This window comes from Ammospiza nelsoni, chromosome 6 (genome assembly GCF_027579445.1).
Source record: "Ammospiza nelsoni isolate bAmmNel1 chromosome 6, bAmmNel1.pri, whole genome shotgun sequence".
NCBI classification, from domain to species: Eukaryota; Metazoa; Chordata; class Aves; order Passeriformes; family Passerellidae; genus Ammospiza; species Ammospiza nelsoni.
This window is the reverse complement of record NC_080638.1, coordinates 49,279,608-49,297,954: the sequence shown is the minus strand read 5'-3', so window position 1 is coordinate 49,297,954 and position 18,347 is coordinate 49,279,608. Positions and strand designations below refer to the sequence as shown.

At 37.1% G+C, this 18,347-nt stretch overlaps 1 protein-coding gene across 2 annotated transcripts in view; it reads right to left on the bottom strand.

Moving 5' to 3' along the window:
• Positions 1-18,347, bottom strand: part of UNC79 (unc-79 homolog, NALCN channel complex subunit) — a 108,760-nt gene that overhangs the window by 11,805 nt on the left and 78,608 nt on the right. For both annotated transcript variants that reach the window (XM_059474170.1, XM_059474171.1), the window contains 7 exons: positions 18,229-18,314; positions 17,232-17,405; positions 15,549-15,617; positions 14,850-14,960; positions 9,252-9,356; positions 5,412-5,489; positions 2,883-2,972 (listed from right to left, as the gene is read on the bottom strand). In XM_059474170.1, the coding sequence (XP_059330153.1) occupies positions 2,883-2,972; positions 5,412-5,489; positions 9,252-9,356; positions 14,850-14,960; positions 15,549-15,617; positions 17,232-17,405; positions 18,229-18,314 (713 nt within the window). The remainder of the gene's footprint in view (positions 1-2,882; positions 2,973-5,411; positions 5,490-9,251; positions 9,357-14,849; positions 14,961-15,548; positions 15,618-17,231; positions 17,406-18,228; positions 18,315-18,347) is intronic.

The following is an 18,347-nucleotide window of genomic DNA, read 5'->3' as shown; positions in this document are numbered from 1 at the left end:
CAATAAAATGGCCAGACCTCTCACCAAGAAACATTCACATATTTATGCTTATAAAGATAATTTATTCTGCTTTGCAGTTTTAGGGATATTTCATTGTTGCTTCTTGGGATACTTCTGTATTTCTATTCAGCTAACTTTGCATTACCTTCTCGTACTAGACTATAACAGAACACATGCTGACTGCAGTTGCTTGCTTAAAAGGAGAGCCATATGCTTTGCACAAGAAAATCAGGTCATCAGTTATCCAATTAGTATAACAGGATAAAAATCAGTGAACCAATAATATTTTTGTACCAGATAAGTATCCAACCACAGAAACTTACACTCTCAAACTGCACTTACTTAAATCTCTTTGAAGGGAAAAACCCCTAGGTACCAGCATGAATGTTTAATGACTTTGTTATACAGACAGGTTAAAAGGATAGACAGTTATGAAGGCAGATACATTATAAATCTTCAAAAATGGTGGAATTTTCTAAATAAAATCCTGCCAAGCTTTACCAATTAAGATGTTATGTCAAAGGAAAAAAGAAACCGTAACAAACTGAATAGAAACAGTACACTGAAATCAGATTATCTTGAGAATTAACATTTATACCTTTTATATAGTGCAGTAGTTCCTAATACACGGGACTGAAAATAATTAGCCTCTTTCAAAAAAATTATTCTTGGATATGCAAAAGAAGACAGTGGATATAAATAAACAGCTCCAACCAGGTCTGTTCTCTGAATTCCTACAGAGCGTAGGAATTTCCAAATTTGAAAACCAACATTTGAAAATCACCTTCTGCTGTTAGGATTGTTACTGATCCTATAAATCATATAGGATTCTTTGTTAACTATAACCCCAAATGCTGCTGATAATACACACTTGCAAGAAATTGTACAACCAGATGGTCTTAGGACTCATTTTCTAGGGAGTTTTATAACACTTCTGTTATAAAACCCAAGCAATGTAAGTAAGTATATTAAATGAGCTTGCAAGAATTTGAATCTAGAGGCTGTGAATTTGTTTGAAGTTCTGACTATTTGTAAACTTAGAAATGCTTAAAAATATTTTCTCAAACATGTTGAAACCACGAAGTTTTATCTCTTTAAATAAAAACTGCTTTTTAATTTTATAAGACACAAAAGCTTATTGTTTGCAATACATAAAATTATGGTTATATTTGACTCTCCTATTAAACTAATTTGTCCTCAGATTGCTGTATTACGTGGCTAAATCAAAACAACAAGGGATTTCTGACTTAGTTTTAAATGGCCAGATGACTGATTTGGGAAGCTTCTCATCCCATTTCAAAACATGAAAGGGAAAAACTAGGTAAAGTTTTAGTTCATGTTCTACCTATATCCATATATAAAATTTTTAAAAACAAATAGTCCCACTGAGGATAAGAAGTAATCACCAGACTTCAGCATTTTAAGAAAAATTCTAAAAATCAGACTACAGCTCAAGGGAGGTGAGCAGAAGGAGAAAGTCCAAATGACAGAAAGTTTTCTACAGAAACGTTTACACAGGAGAGAGGATACTTGCAAGTATAAAAAATTTTCCCCATTCCTGGTTTCAGGTAAGCTGATTTTTTTTTCCTGTGGAACTAGCATACTAGATGTATCTCTTGCCTCATTTATGATTCATTTGCTACCTATTCTGAAAGCAGTTCTGAACTTTAACAAAAATGGGTGAATAACTTAAGAGGATAGAGTGGGAAGGCAATCCAATTCAACTTCAAATGATTAATTACTTTGTGCTTTGAAGTAATTGCTACTCCAGCATAACAGGCTGCTTCCCTTAGACTATTTTCTTTAATTCAAAGGAATTCATGGCCAACAGGATAAGAATTTAAGAAAGGGAATATTTTGTCCAGTAAAATAAAGTTACAGAGAGTTTCAAGACACAAGTTTCAGTTTAGCTGGGATTCTTCCTTTGTGGTAAGTATTATTAACATGCAATATAGTTCCCCTCTGGGGCACAAGGTGGGTTTGAGGGGCCAGAGGGACAGTGAACAAGTGAGTGTATGAGAAACTAATAGGGTAAAAATTCTCATCTCACTGCTTGATAAATGAGCTTCAGAGCAGAAATGTTACTTAGGCTACTTATTTTTCAAAACATTTTAGAGAATTTCCATTCTGTCGGAAATTTAATAGGGACATGAAGTTCCTCCATGAAGCAGTAATTTTAGGTTTTGATTAGCTAATGATTACTAGGATCTTTGTATGAAATGCATTCCTAAATAACATATTTTATGTTAGCAGAAGTACTTTCCTATCACTCCTCTTAAAAATTTGTCATCCAACTAATATAAAGAAACCAAAATGTAGTTTGGACTACAGCCATTAAAGCTATTTGGTTTTTCAAAAGAATATAACCTGACAATGAGAACAATAGCATCCATTAGAAAAATGACACCCCCTTTTTTAGGTCAATTGCTGCATTTTAATTACCTCTGAACTTCCAATAAATTTAAGAGTCTATTTGTTATCTATAAGAGACACAGGACTCCTCCACAGGCGTGTACTTAGTTGTAGAGGCAGGGAGTTTTATGTTTCCCTGGGTTATATTAAACACAACTACTTCTCACAGTGACTTTGGTATGACATTTTCTTATCATCAACATTTCAGAAAAATCATGCCTGCATTTTTATTATGTGCTCATGATATTAGAATCAGCCTCCATTTCAACATCACATAAGCTACTTTTTACTGATGCCACAGAAGTCTCTAATCTATAACAGCACTAATATTTTTTTACAAGAGAAAGAAAAGAAACCTGTCAGTCACCCTCAAATACTTCCTACTGTGTCTCCCAGGCAGGTTCCTTACAGAAAACATATTTTTGTCAAAAAAACTCATACACTTTAGATCAGTATATGCCAGAACCAACCTTCAATTTGGTTAAGGTATGCATATCTGCAATGAAATCCAGCACTTCCCCAACATACTGCCTCATGCATTCCATTGCTGCTGTTCCACACTAAAACATAAAAGAAATAAGTTAATGTACTGGGTTTTGCTTCACCAGAACACAATTAGTCTGTCTCAAATTCTTTATTTTCCTTTTTAGTTAAAATCATCAGGAATAGGTATTCTTTGATGTTCTTCTTCTCACTGTATTATCTCCTCTTATCTGATTATAGTATGAGAAGATAGCCCAGCTGCTGTAATTTCTTCATGCATCATAAAATACTCTTATCTATGACAGCAATAAAAGATCAACTGATGAAACTTTCAAGAATATTCTGGTATGTCATCCTGAAATTTACAGGTCCAGAATCAAAGTCTTAAAAACTCATGAGAATTGAACAGCTCTGTTTTTCAAGCAGCTGAGCATTTCTGCAATTAGAACCAATCAGTTAGAATCAAAGAAAACAAAATTCAGTCACAGGCACAGATGTCCGTTTTTCACATTAATCACAATGGAAAAACAGTTTAAATGACTTCAGGTCTTTTATGTGTAAACATCACTAAAATGAACATCACTGAAATGTGTTCTGTTTTTTCCTTTACGCAAAAACCAATGACTATTTCCTGTATACTCCTGAAGAAAAAGCATTCAAAATACAGCATCTTAATGGCATTAAGTTATGCAGTGTTCCAGTAAGACCATAAAGGTATGAGCTTACTGAGAAGCCACCTGTGCCAGAGCAAAAACAACCTCAAAGGGAAAACAAAGGGACTCAATGTGGTGCTTGCTGTATTTGTGCACTACAGATTTTCATAATCCTTTTCCTAGAATAGTGAGAAATGTGAATCTGGCCCTTAGCAAGCACAAGATGAGCCCGAGGTGCATAAAGCAATCAACAGAAGAAAGCTGTCAGATTAAATAAGGGCTTTGAATAGATCAGAGAGCCCTGTAGGGAAGCTTTCCAAAGGTGATGCTACCAACCCACTAGGTATGACATAAACCTCTGTTTATATGTTAATAGTCTGAGGTGAAGAAAATGCTACCTGAATGCAACAGGAACTATGGATGCCTCATTCTTAGGGGTCAAGTAAAAGAAATGCTTAACTTTTGAGGCTAAATGATCACATTATTAAATCAGATATCTTTTTGAAGTCACCAAAATCTACTTTATCCCAAGTCATAGGCTCAGGGCAGAGCTCTGCAGTAAAGTTTACAGAAAAAAACTACTGTTCTTTGACCTCTTTTTGATTACCTGCACTTTGAAGCATAGAAGCCGATTATCCTATCAGAGCATACAAATGAACTAGATTTAGTTTTAGTCACAGAATTATTAAGCCACAGTTAAGTTTTAGTGGCTGAAATCAGAAAAACTGCTAGAATTCTATATTTAAAACAACTGACCTGGGCACTCCTCATTTTTGTATGTTCCCTTACTATGTCACCTCCTGGCATTTCAAATGTTGTTCAGTTCCATGACAGAATAAAAACCAGTAAAACATGTCATTGGGAACCCTGTCAGTATATCTTCCATCCACTAAGGATTCAACCTGGGTTCTAGAATATTGAATAACGAAGTTAAGAAAGAGACTACACTCCAGTCTCTGAAAATAAATGCTCAGTTGCACAAGACTTCTCTCCAACAACCTATTCTGTTTCATGCAAGCAGTAGGCAGCCTAATTTTCTATGGTTTCTTCTGAAATGATCATGCTCCTATCACACCTTGTAACACCAGTATTAGTCTATTCAAAGCAAGTATAAATTAAAATATCCTGTTGGGAGGAAAGGAATTATTAAAGATTGGCATTTTAAAAATCACGCACTTCAGAAGATACATGGGAAAGATCCTATTAAATCATCCCTAAAGCTGACACACACAAAGGGAAACAAGTTTTCATCACTAAGCCTGTAAAGCAAACCTTGGCTAACCCTCCTCCATCTGCTTGGGTACTCAGTCACATGTGCCATGGAAGAAGTCAAGACCTCCCATTGTGCTACTTCCTCCCATACTCATCAGGTGCACATTCAGTGCCCGGGCAAGGAGTACTTGTAATTTAGCTACACTTATCAGCAGGATATAGATGAATGACTTACATATTACTAGAAAAATACCATTAACTCCCTTCTTAAATCAGATAATCTTTTGTGAGAGTGGAGGCAATGGCTTGTAGCTTTCCATCCTGCTACCATTTTTTGATGCATTCAGCTGGTCTGCTCCCCACTGAGAACTGCAGATCTTTGATTTGCCTTTCTGAGCACAGGCTCCACTGAAGTCAGTTACATGACTAAAGGTTATCAGTGAAAGTAAGGGAAGCAACATCAAATTAAGAACTTTTCCACTGTTAATAAAAAGAATGAAGCATCTCAACCTTGCCTGTAATCCATCTTGGCAATCAGGACAAATTAAAAAGAAAGAGCATTAAAATGAAGCAAAGCAAGCTGAAGAAGATGTATTTTTTTAAAAAGTCAGAACAACAGAACTAAGAAATGGACTTTGATTCAGTACTTACTCCAGGCATTGAGGCAATCATCTGTTTATGTAGGATTGTTGACTCAGCTAGTTTTGTTCCAGCATCTGCACAAACAAACTAAGAAGGAATTAAAGATAAGTTATTTTAAATTATTTTTTGAGGAACCTGAAGACACTAATAATTTATTCATTACTTCATTAAAATCAGTTCAGATCTCTTCTTGCTTTTATTCATTTGCCTTTAGAGATCTCTTTCTTTATAAACAACCTACTTAACTCACCATTATAAATGAGATAATTTTCTTGAAAAAAAATCTGACTTTAATGTGCTTAATTAACACATATGCAGTACAGAAGCAATTTGAAGAATATTATGTAACAAATCAGACTTTCTTTATGAAAAAAATATATATTTGTTATTTCTTCCATTTATCAAACGTTTTTCTCATTATGGAGTGAACCATGATAGAGAAGGATAAGGCAGGGTGCCTTAATCTTCACTGTGATATTACAACATGTCACTGAAGTTCTACAATCATTAATTATATGAAGAGTTTTGAAGTTGACAACATACTAGTATAGTGTGATATAGCTTCTGCACCATACAACATAAACAAGCTGTTTCTGAGACAGAAACAGTGGTCAGTGTCATGCTACTCCAGTAGAATGTCCCTCATTGCTTTTCCTATGCTTTTATTTTACCTTTTTTCTTGTTTCTTTTTGTTTCCAAGGGATTTCTTGGAATATTTTTGTTTCAAGAGATTCCTTGACCTAAAAATCTCCAATGTCCATATCATTCATACATTAAACTTGCTAATTCTGTTATTTAATCATTATAAGCTTCAATAATGCATTGGACACCCTGCAAATGATTTGTTTGTTCCTACAACTTCTTGTCCTAACATTATATCTGCACTTGAACAATTTTTGTCCATAGTGATGCAACGTAACTTTCTAAGCAAGAGAGACAGAAAATAACTGTCAACTAAGGTCTAAGCCTTAATCCTTCTGATTAAAAAATTAATTGATACCATAGTACTTTCACAAACTGAGACAGATATTGACTACCATATTTTATGGTTGTCTAATGCATGCATGTTAGCAGAACTCTCAGTGGCTGACTGCTCTCCATGAAAGTATTTCAAAATATCCTTTACAGCCCTGGAATTTACTCTTACACTTCCACAAGCTTTACAACAGAACAGACCAAGTACACTGACTCTTAGAGACTGACTGAACAAGCAAATTCTAAAGACACACCAGTACAATTTGAAGTCAATGGAAATCCTAAAGATGTGTGCTGATGAAATGTGAGCAGGAGAAAAGTACAGGGAAACGAAATGCTGTGTGAAGAAGCAGTTCCTATGGAAACCCATGGAACAGCAGCATGTACATGATGGCTTTCCTTTGCTAGGACAAATCAAGGAGACAGTCTTAATGTGCCCTTTATCATCATCAAAACCTATGCAAAGACTGGAGTGATCTGGTTAAAAATTCTCATTCTTTGTAAAGTGGGACAAAGTTAGCTCTCATCTTAGCCTTAATGTCACCAGTGACGCTGATGGCACTATGTAATCTGGATAAACGTGGGTGTCAAATGTACCTTTCTAGGAACTCCTTTGTTAGTCAGCCCACGACTGATCTATCATTAAATTAAAGGGCTCATAGCTCCTTTGTTATCTGGAGCAGTTTGACAGAATCTCTGTATTCTGTGTGCACTGTCTGTATAGAATCTTGCATACAGGCTAACATGTCCATGGAGAAATGACTGCTGGAAATTAAAACCATTTCCGTTTGCTGCTGTGTTAACTCTGCTATGTCTTTATTCATTCAAAAGCATACAATTTGAATTAATAGCCTGGTGGCTTTGTGTGGTAAAGAGGTGAACCAATCCCTTAATTCTATTAATGGCAGCAGAGAATATTTAAAAAATAAAGAAACATATGCATTTTTACTGGTAGATTTCTTAAATTACAGTGGTGCTTAAGATGGGCTTAGTGGTTACTATGGTGTTGCAATTCCAGAGGCTGTTGAGTGATTCAGACCACATACTACTGAGAGCTGCCAATTTACAGTCACTGGGAGAAGCAGTCATCATGCCTCCAGTAGGCATCTATGGCAGATGGTCTGAATACAACCCCTATTCTTCACCACTGACTGCATAAAAACAGAAGCTGGCTGCTTTGGATGGCAGGAAATATGAATCACTTCATCAGCCTCTGAAAGAGAGACATCATAAAAGACATTTATATCCACATTAGATGCTGTTGTGTAAGGTATGAATACATCCCAAAGTGAATACAGCATATGGGAACAGTTCTAGGAGGAAAACCCAGGCAAATACCATTTTATCTTTATGAGATAAGGTGATGTAAGAGAGTTTTGCTTACTGGGTCTCTCAGGCAATTGACTCAATGGGAAGCACAAGTGTAAATCAGTTAAACCCCACTACCAAAATTGACATGGCCTGTTGGCATTCTCAAATGACAAATTCAGGAAGGACCAAACTAGGGGATTTTCATGCTTTGGGGTAGTCACAGGACTGAATTATAGAAGTAATGCAGAATAATTGCTCTATTCTGTAATACAGGAAAAATCAGTTCAAATCAACAAAAACCACTGTACCAATGCTATGAAGGTGCATCACTGCAGGTGTAAGACAGAAAGAGGCTGGTGGTTGTTATTTGATGGTATTGACTGGGACTGAAAAAAGTAAGTTTGAGTTTAATAATAATTAGCAAAAAAAAAAGGACAAACTTGGACTTTTTAACTTAAATGGATTTTAAGCATCAAAAGAAAAAAAACCCATGTTTTTCTTCCCTTCCCAACTTCTGTCCCTAACACTGATGGCATAATAATTGTTTTCAGAGTTATCCTAACTGCCATATTATTTCATTTGTCAGTGTGATTTCTCTGTCAACTGGAAATAATTTACTTACTATGAGTAATGTACCAGTACTCAAAAGAAAATGAGTCCACAGTAAGCTATGTGAAGCTTTGACCTATAATGGGAAGGGAAGGAATGAATGCAGCTGTGATGCTGGGAGCATTATGGGAGATCTATGTAATAAATACCTCACCTGGACCTTATGAACTGCTGTTATGCTGGTCCCTATAATTTTAAGTTTCCAAGTTGAAGTTTCTAACATATCATTGTTATCTCATTGGAACAATGAGCCCAGTGCTTGTGATTACATTTTATAGACTTCAGCAAATTGTTTTGGTGACAGGCTTGTGATGCCAAACTGCCACACTTGCCTTCTTGAAGGCAGAAGTTTTCATAAGCCTGTATCTTATTTCCTCATATTTTCCAAGGGTAGCTTGACTCCACAGAATGAAAGCAGCAGAAATATTTTCAACATATTCCTTGCTGGAAAACTACAGGTCAAAAGAAAATGGCCTTCAGGAACTGGAGACAAACTTTCTGCCAGAAACTGAGTTGTGACCCATGATCCACTAGCAGCCCTTCCCACACAAGCTGGTGACAGGGTTTCAGGCTAGGATATAAAGAAAAGGCAGCACCAGGGGCAGTTGCCCCAACAGGACATGATATAAAACTCAGTGGACTCAACCCGTCTGGGTCCCTTCCAACTCAAGATATATTCTGTGATCTTCAATATATCAGCAGTGATGCACAGGTCATTATCATTATGAGAAATTTGGATTCCAGATTTAGTTTCTTAAATTTTAATGTAGGAGCCTAAATCTATGCACCAATGCATACAAATGCAACTGGATTTGCAATAAAAAGTTCTTGCTTCCCCAGACATTGCTAGTACTTTCTGTAACCATGTTGGACTCAGTTCTTCAGCCTCTGCCCCACTCCTGAACCTGGGCCCAGACAGGATCAGTATGAGAATTACATCAGAATTTCCTGTACCTGCACCAACAGCAGCAGATTCATGTCTGGTAAGGGCGATTTCAACTTGAGTGCTTGCAGTAACTCCAATATAACACAGCGTGTCAAGTAGAACTTGTCCCTTTCCTGCAACAAAAAAACCACAGAATTATGAATGTCCTGAAATTCACTGACAGCCACTAGTAAACCATAAAGATGCTTTTTATCTAAGCTTGAGAATAACTAAATTACAAAAATGTACCAGTCTCTGTTGTCTAAAAAAAAAGCCAACATCACTCATAATTTATATAATTGTACAGACTTAATGAACAGACATCATTGAAGGTGATTTTTCTTTGCTGTTTTGTCAGACATTATATCCAAGATTTAGTATTTCACACATGAAATACAGACAGATTTTATAAAATAGTTATAAAACCCAGGTATGCAAACACAGCTTTCATTAAGGAGTCCCATGAAAAGAAAAAAGAGGAAAGCAGTAAGAAATTACACAGAAGAACAAAACTGGCATAGTATTTAGCATTATTTTTTCACTGAAGCTGCCAAAACAGTCTATATTTCCCCACACTCTCTTTCTGTTGTTATTCCCCTTTAACAAAAGAGTGCCTCCACTACAGCTGCTTGGACCATCTATTTCCACTCATTAGACTGGCAGTACTTTTCCACTTCCACAATAAAACCAGTCTTGGCTACAGCTGCTACAACAGAAACACTTTAAAACATAGGGGGAAATCAGCCAGCGGAGATTAGAACACAGAAGTCTAAGAATAGAGTTGTAGGGCTGAGTCAGCAAGGAGGTACAAGAGATAAGATGGCCTTGTTATACATCTTACTTTGACATTCTCCAACTTTAGACAATAAGATAAAAACATCAAACAAACCCATAACTTGCTATTGACCACAGCAACTCAAGAATTTTGATAAGCAGGAGCGCCGTGCTCTATTTCAGACAACCATTAGAGATGAAATAAATGGTCTAATAATGAGAGCATATCCAAAGTGTGCTTAAAATCTAAAACATTATATCCTCCATCTTGTAAATCCCATGCACTTGCCTGCTCACTTAAGTTAAATGTATGGAAATTCCTACTCAGTCAGGGCCTCAGTTTCTCCACAAAATCTGTAAAATGAGATTATTTGTCTCTTCCTCAGATAAGTTTAATTAGTGAGAGAGAATTTGAAGGCCATGTCTAGCTGCACACAGGAGAAACTGAAAGTGAGAGCGGGCTTCTGTTGCAGCAGACCAAGCAGTGACCAGTGCTCCTCTTCAGAGCACTGCTGTCCCCACACTAGCTGTGTGGCATATTGTCTAACAAAGCTTGCAGCAGCAGTGCATGACTCCCACAGCACCCACATATCTCTGAATGAAAACAGATTTTAAATATCAGGCCTTGATCTGAGAGAAGGTGCCTAAACAACAGAATGGTGTGTATTCCATGGAACTTATGATGCCAGTCTGTGAATCAAGAGACCACACTTCAAGTTCCTAGTTTCCTCTTCAATTACATGGAGTGTGCAGACAGATAACATATTTAGATGACAGAATGGTCCCAAACTGCAGTCCTTGTCCTTGTCTGACTATACTGCTGCAGTCTAGGCAGCTAGACTTGCAGGAAGCTAACACTCCAGAATCAGCTGTATTATGAAACCATTTCTTGAGGGGACAAATATTCAAAAGTCACACATTCACATGCATGAGTGCTGCTCTGATAAAAAATATACAATATAATAATATCCAGGAGAGGTCAGATGGGAACAAATGTCTTCAGTAAGTTATCTCCAACAAGGCCATAAGCAGAAGCAAAAGAATAAGAACAAGGCAAGCATGTATAATTTCACCAACTATTTTCAGCTCAAGGAACTTCTGAGCTTCTGTATAATTCAAAACTCTGAATGTATTTCTCTTCCACATAACTGTCCATTGACCTCTGGGACTCATGCCAACCTTTAGCACAAATGGTAAAGAGTCACACACTATTGAAGAATCAGTTCCCTTTACTTAGTTTGACTAGTTCCTATAAACTTAATATGTTCTTTACACTGGAAAGGAATGAAATTACCTAGCCCTGTCTGGATCACTTGGGACCTTGAAGACCTCTCTCACATTCCCATCAGTTGCTGCTCTTTCAGACCAAAGAGCTCTGACTTAGTTGCTCCGTACGTGGAACTCAAACTGTTTGATCACTCTTGCTATCATTACCTGAACTTTCTCTGACATTGTGATATTCTGAGTGGGAATCGAGAACCAGAATGGTGCATAATACCCACAGTGTAAACAAATCCTGATTACTTGTCAGAATTTCCCAGGAAGAGTATCCCTTCCCACCATCAAATGCCTTCCCAGAGCTGAGACACAGACACTGTGCAGTGCCACACTCAAGTCAGTTGACATTTACATCCCCCCCAAAGAGTGGACAGAAGTTCCTATCAGTAACCCAGTCCAGTAGCCTACACATACTGAAAAGAAGGAAGATATAATTCTTTCAAAAGCATTCAGCTATTTTACATACCAACATCTATGCTATACAGGATATAACGGGGCCATAACAAATTGCTTGTCAGAACACTGGAAAAGAAGCACAGGATTCATGAACCCCAGCTTTTCTTGGCTTTAGGGATAATACAACTGCTAACTGCCTCTTTCTCTAAGGAGTCTCCTACCTCACAGTCTAAACTCTTAAAGTTTGTTAAGCACGTGAAGAGAGATTGAGCAAAATCAGGCAAAATGGTTTTTTGACATCTGATCTCTTGCTTCCTGCACTGTACATCAGGAGTGATGACATATAAGTCAATGGCCCAGAGTGTCCTTCCTACCCACGTCTGCTTATTCCTATCATCCTGTTGGTGATAAATATGTATAAACATTATATTCTGCCAGAAAGACATTACTCTTTGAGAATAACATCCAGAGGAGCTACATGTATAAATCTGATACCAGAAGTGTCAAGAATACACTACTTCAGTCACTGTTCAGCCAAATCAACTCTCTCACATGTCTGTGTATCCCTACAGGAAACAGCTTTGCAACCTTCAAATTGTGACTAACCACATGTCAATATGGAGAACATGAAACTACTGAAGTTCAGTAGTACCTCAGGGTCCAAACTTAGTAGTAGGAGTCAATTGGATCTTTAATGGAGATTGCTGTCCTCCAAGTAAGCCAGTATAAAGCAAAAATCTTTATTTTATCATTGCTGATACTGCAGTAATTAAAAATACTGAAGATATGCCTCTTAATATTCTTTAAAAGATTCAATAGCAAAATCATGTGGCATTCTGCATTTACTTAGTAAGGGACAACAGAACACCAGCAAAAGGCTAAGTTTAGGTTCAAGCTTCTGCAGTTCTAAGAGATAAGAAAGCCAGAAAGTGTCCATTTAGGACCTTAAGACACTTGAAAGGAAAACTAAAGATAAGATTACAATCCACAGAAGAGATGGTACTCTCAACTGAGAGTTCCAAAGGCACCCAAAAAAAACAAATTGCTGACCTGGAACAGAAACTCAGACAAGGAAATATCAGATTGACGTGAGTCTTCAGGCTCCAAGACAAGAGAAACTCAGATATTCCTGCCATTGGCTATTAGGAAAATGTTGGATCTTTTTTCCTAAAAAAAAGATTTGGAGTGGTTGTACAGCACTGACCTCCACAAAGTGCATGTTGGAGTAGCTTGGTCTTTGAAAAGACAAGAATCCTCCACAGCTTAGCTGAAAGTTGCTGTTTTGTTCCAGTCAGCACACTCAAAGTTGCAAAACAAGCAATTACATTTGAATAGTTTCAATGCTTACAATTATATTCCTTCTGGAATTCACTTCTATGCAGTCGTCTACCACAACACTCTTATTTACATACAGTGGCTTCCACTGTAGAGAAACACAGACATCATAACTGATTTGGTGTTTTTTCTAACTGCAGTCATTAATTTGATGCTTCTAAGGCAAAACTACAATAAGCTTTCAAAAATAGCAAGGATAATGTAGTGTGGAGTTCCACTAAATTAACTATTCTGTGGCCATACAATGCAGAACATTCACTAATGCTTCCATTTCTGGGTCATCAGGTTGAATTAAACTAAATCAAGAAGATTTACCAAGTACTGTAATCCAAGCTTCCTGTGTGCAATTAAGTACTCACTACATAAACAGAATAATCAACCAGGAAGCATGCAAGAAACACGTGTGAGGTTTCCAATACCATGGTTTTAACTACATTTCTCTGAAACTGCAGAGCCTGAGGAAAGTGAAAAATTTCCTGTAGGTCACAATTTGCTTTAGCAGATATATGAAAAACTCTGATAAGACCACAAATGCAAGAGGGGTATCTTTGCTTCAGTTTTAAATGAGGCTTTTCTGTTTCAGTGAAAAAAACCACTATTCAAGTTAATGCATTTTGTGCAAGGCAAAGTGAGTAAAATGTTAACTATTCAAGTTAACATTTTACTCACTTTGCCTTGCACAAAGCCTTAACTATAGATACAACTCAAAATAATTCCAAAAGCTAGGCAATCTCTTCTGTATTCAGGATTATTCCACAGCATAAACTCTTCTCTTTCAAATTAGACAAAAAAACTAGAACTTGCTTGCTGTCATTAAACATACTGTTAATTAATTTCTGTTTAATGCTTCAAGCCATTACATTTGGTAAAAATTTTTCTTATTTTCTTGTGGCGCAGTTTTTCCACAAGAGTGCCATTGATTTAATCATTTCTTCTTCACTGTTTGTACAGTGATATTTTAAGTCTTAACAAGACTGAAAGTATGCATGTTCCAGTTGTGCATTATCAAAACAAAAAATCATGTAGCTACTTATGACAGAATGTTTCCTGAGGATTAATTACTGTTCTGACAAATGTAGCAAGGATGGAAAACTGTGCACTTAGTAGCTAAAGCAACATTTTTGTTCAGTACCTTGACAATCTAGGTAATGGAGTATATATGATCATGGGTTCAATTGCTTTTTTATTATTAAACTTCTCACTGATAGCTACAAAAATGAATCCAAGTAATAACTGCTATTTGTACACCATAGCTTTCATCCAGTAATCTTTAAAAGTTTTTAAAAGTGTACATATACTGTTCTCTTTTTTACACAGCAACAGCCATGCCTGCCAAAGGAAAATACCCAATACAGAATGAACAGGATCTAAAATGGAAAGCTCCTAACTTGGAGTCTTCCATTTTAGTCAGTTGTCTACTGCTCCCCCCACAGCTGTGCTCTCCAAAGGCACTACCAGGAATATTTAAGTTTTTACTCACAAGTGTGGATGGCTAAACTTGTGCACTAGGAAAGATATGACTGATATTCATGTGATGCATGAATACCAGGTATTTCAAAAATATGAGAAAAAAGTGTCCAAGTCACAAAATCACACTAAAAAACTTTTCTGAGCAACATCTGCAGCAGGTTCCCATCATCTGTGTCTTTACTGTGAATGTAAAACTCAGCATTACTAAAAGGCACTATACCATGATCACTACTTGATTAACCAAACTATGTTAAAACTGTTGACAAGCCTGAAACTTGATAGTGATTCCATCTTTACTTCCAAACTACTTGTGGGAAGCACTACTTTGTCCTATTTTTACTTGTCCCTAAAGGAAGATGCAGTGTCACTGTTACCTTGGTGAAGGCTCGGTAGCACAAACCACATAGTTCCACCAGGTAGGCCAGAGTGAAGACAGCATTCTGAATTACAAAGCTCAGTAATTTTGAAAAAGGTTCCAGAAGACTCTGCAATGACATGTGTTACAGAAATCAATAACCCGTTGCCCAAAACAGCAAAGAAGCATTCCAACTCTGAGATGCCTGAATGGAACAGCATTATTTTTAGCTCAGAGGCTATCTGCCTGGGATTCACACTGTTTTGGGCAAACAGCTGTATCATATGCCTTCATGCTTCCGTCAGAAGTTAGAAACAAAAAGTTAGAAAATAGTTCCACTTGTGACACAGTGTTTATAAGAGATGCTGTATAGTTTATGCAGGAAAACCTCACTGACTTCAGTGGAATTGTACTGAAAAACATCTGAGGAAGCTCATTAATCTTTTTTTTTAGAGAAAAAAAAAAAAGAAGGGGGAAAAAAAAGAGAACATCAAATCTTTAAGAAGATATACATTCACACCCACACAAGAATGTAATTCTACCCCCACTTCACTGTAACCTAGATTCCAAAGCTCCTATCATTCTCCAAATAGTATTGGACTGCACAATTTTATGCTTACATATAATGCTCTCCTAGCCAGGGGAAATGAACACACTCATACAATTGCACAGGCTGGCTGTATCTGAGGCAATAGAATTTTGTCTTCTTGGAACTTACCCTGGTGGCACTAGTAGTAGGTATCTTCAACAAGCAAATCATGATTCTTAAACTAGAGTCTAAAGAACACTGAACATATTTGAAGACAAAAAAGAAAAAGAAAAGAAGTTAGTGCCCTTCTGTGTACATATCTTGCTTATAGTGGTAGCAGCTATGAATAACTTACAAGTGAAGTCTGAAAAATGATCCCTGATGATTGATTTTTAATTACCTTCTCTAAACTGGCTTATCCTTGAACACAATCATGCCCCTTCAGTGGTAACATACACAGCATAGGTGCACACAACCAACCCTATTGTATATGTCTATGCTTGTTCTGGAGTATGATATTTTCCCTTACATATTAAGACATCTCACAACCTGCAACATTAGAATATGCCCTGGCAGCTGCTGTTTCAGATTCCTTAAGTTGTTCCTTATGATGTAATCTTTATTTTAAGTAAATCACACAGGTTACAGCACTGAATGGGCTTTTCAGGATCAACCCATTGTCTTGCCTCACCCCTGCTGTAAACATCTATAATATCAAAGGGTCCCTTATGACCCTAAAAAAAGAACAGGAGATTGAAAGTTCAAGAGCAAGCAATTGCTTTACTTGTATTTACTAATAATACCTCAAATGAATAAAAGGGAAATCAGAGTAAACCCTACACCTAAAGGTTCTGTGAATGGTGGATATGCAGTTGGAACCACTAAGATCCAATTAATTTGTTTTTATTTATTTCAGTTACATAAGATGCAGCAGATTGGGGTGGCTAGTACACAGAGGGAATGGTTATTGCCTGTTTGGCTTAGTAAGTTAAGCTGAAGGATAATGCCACAATTTACCAAAATCTAAACATGTTTCAAGATCTGACTATTGCATAATAGTGCCAAGGAATTTAATATCATTCATGTAGCCAGGTGGTGACAACCAATTTAAAAGACAATGTTATCAGTCACAAGTTTAGATTTTGGATCCCTCAGCCCATATAGAATAACACTTTTATGTACAGAAAAAATTACCACTGGGTTCATTCACACCACAGCAAACAGATTAAGTGCATCAGAATTCCATTTAATTTACTGGAGTCTACTGGAAAGACTCAGAAGTTTTTATTGTGTTTTCTAAAATATACACACCAGGAGATAAGATCCTGGTGTATGTCTTCTGAGCTCAAATAAATCAGAGCCCAGAGCTTCTGGATTTAGTTTCTGTAACAATATTCTATTACAAAGAGAACTACAACCTGGTCAGCCAAATGAGCTAAGCCCAAGTCCCAGTAGTCTCAGTTCTCTCTGCCTGTCTGGCTACTGTGTACTTTCAGCAAATTAATTAGGTGTTGCTGCTCTTCTTAAGAGTTTTATTTAGTTTCAACAGTTAAAACCAGATGGATTTTCAATGTCTAAATACTGATTGTCTCAAATGCAGTATTCTAATCTGACGGAGACAGGGCATAGGAAATACATAGGAGAAAGACGTGAAAAGTACCCCCGGTCAGAGTTGCTGTTGTTACACACAGAAAACATAATTAAAGGGACGTATCAGAGATACAATAAATCTAGTCCTCTGGAAACATCAGGTGAATCATTAGGAAACATTCCCAACAACCCACTCCGATTGGTTATCCGCAATTTACGCACAGTTTCAGTACATTCTGACCAATGGCAATATAGCTTGTTTCAGATGCCCGCACATCATACCTTAAGAGGCAAAACACATGGGAGTTTAGTAAGGAAGGTCTGAAACTGATTACTAATTGTGGTCCAGAGGTTGCTGGGGGAATCCATCGGCAAGGCTTCCATGAAGGTAGCAATGTTTTCCAAACAGCGGAGCATCGCACCCCCTGCTGGCAAATTCTTTTTGTTGTTTAAACCCTGGGAAAGGAAATCAGAGCTGTGAACGATCATACACGTGCAGAACTGGTTCCTGACAAGGCATTTGGAAATGCTGAGTTTGAGACCAAATACTGCATGCTTTTTCTACTGTGTTAATGATAGTGTTGTGCTGGGAATTTGAGCTGTGTATGTGAAAATTAGTCTAGAGTTCCTAAAGTACTGACCAAAAGAAAGCCTAAATGTTACAAGCAGGGTCTTAACTCATAATCTGCTTAGACTAGCATGGCAGTAGAAAAAGCAAAACTTAAAGTATTCAGCAGCAGATTTTTCATGTTTTCCTTTAGACAGTTTCAAAGAAAATACATTCATTAATATTCCATAGACCACGTATGCTTTTGTGGCTTGTGTCCTAGGGTGAGGCCTGAAAAGACATGAGCAGTTTTAAAGTGATGCCAACATCTTGTATGAGGCAATTGCCATGTTCTTGGAAGAACAGGACACATGCAAGGGACTAGTTCTAGCAGGAGGAAAAATGGTACAGTAGAAATAAGCCAGCTGCATAGAAGGCTGTCAATGAAAGGCAGGCAATAGATTTTTTGAATACTTAAGAAAAACCATCATCAGATAAAATGAAAAGGGAGAACTGAGATGTATGAGTAGAAGTGTTCCTGAAAACAAAAAGCAGTGCTTGGGGAAGGAATGGGGTGCACTACCAGTGGTGAGGACAGCCTAATTACTTGCAGGGAGGACAAAACAAAAATTCAGTCTTTTTCATGAAGCAAGTTTGAACTCAAATGAGGAGAAATTGCCCTGATAATGCTAATAAAATTAGCATCATTAACACAGCCAATTGTCAACATACCTCTAACAGCTGACTCAGAGCAGCAATGGAACTCAGCTCACTGAAGTCCATCAGAGATGTAGCCAAGGTCCGTAAGAAGCTTCCATCTGAAATTTGAATGATATTCTTGCACTGGCTGC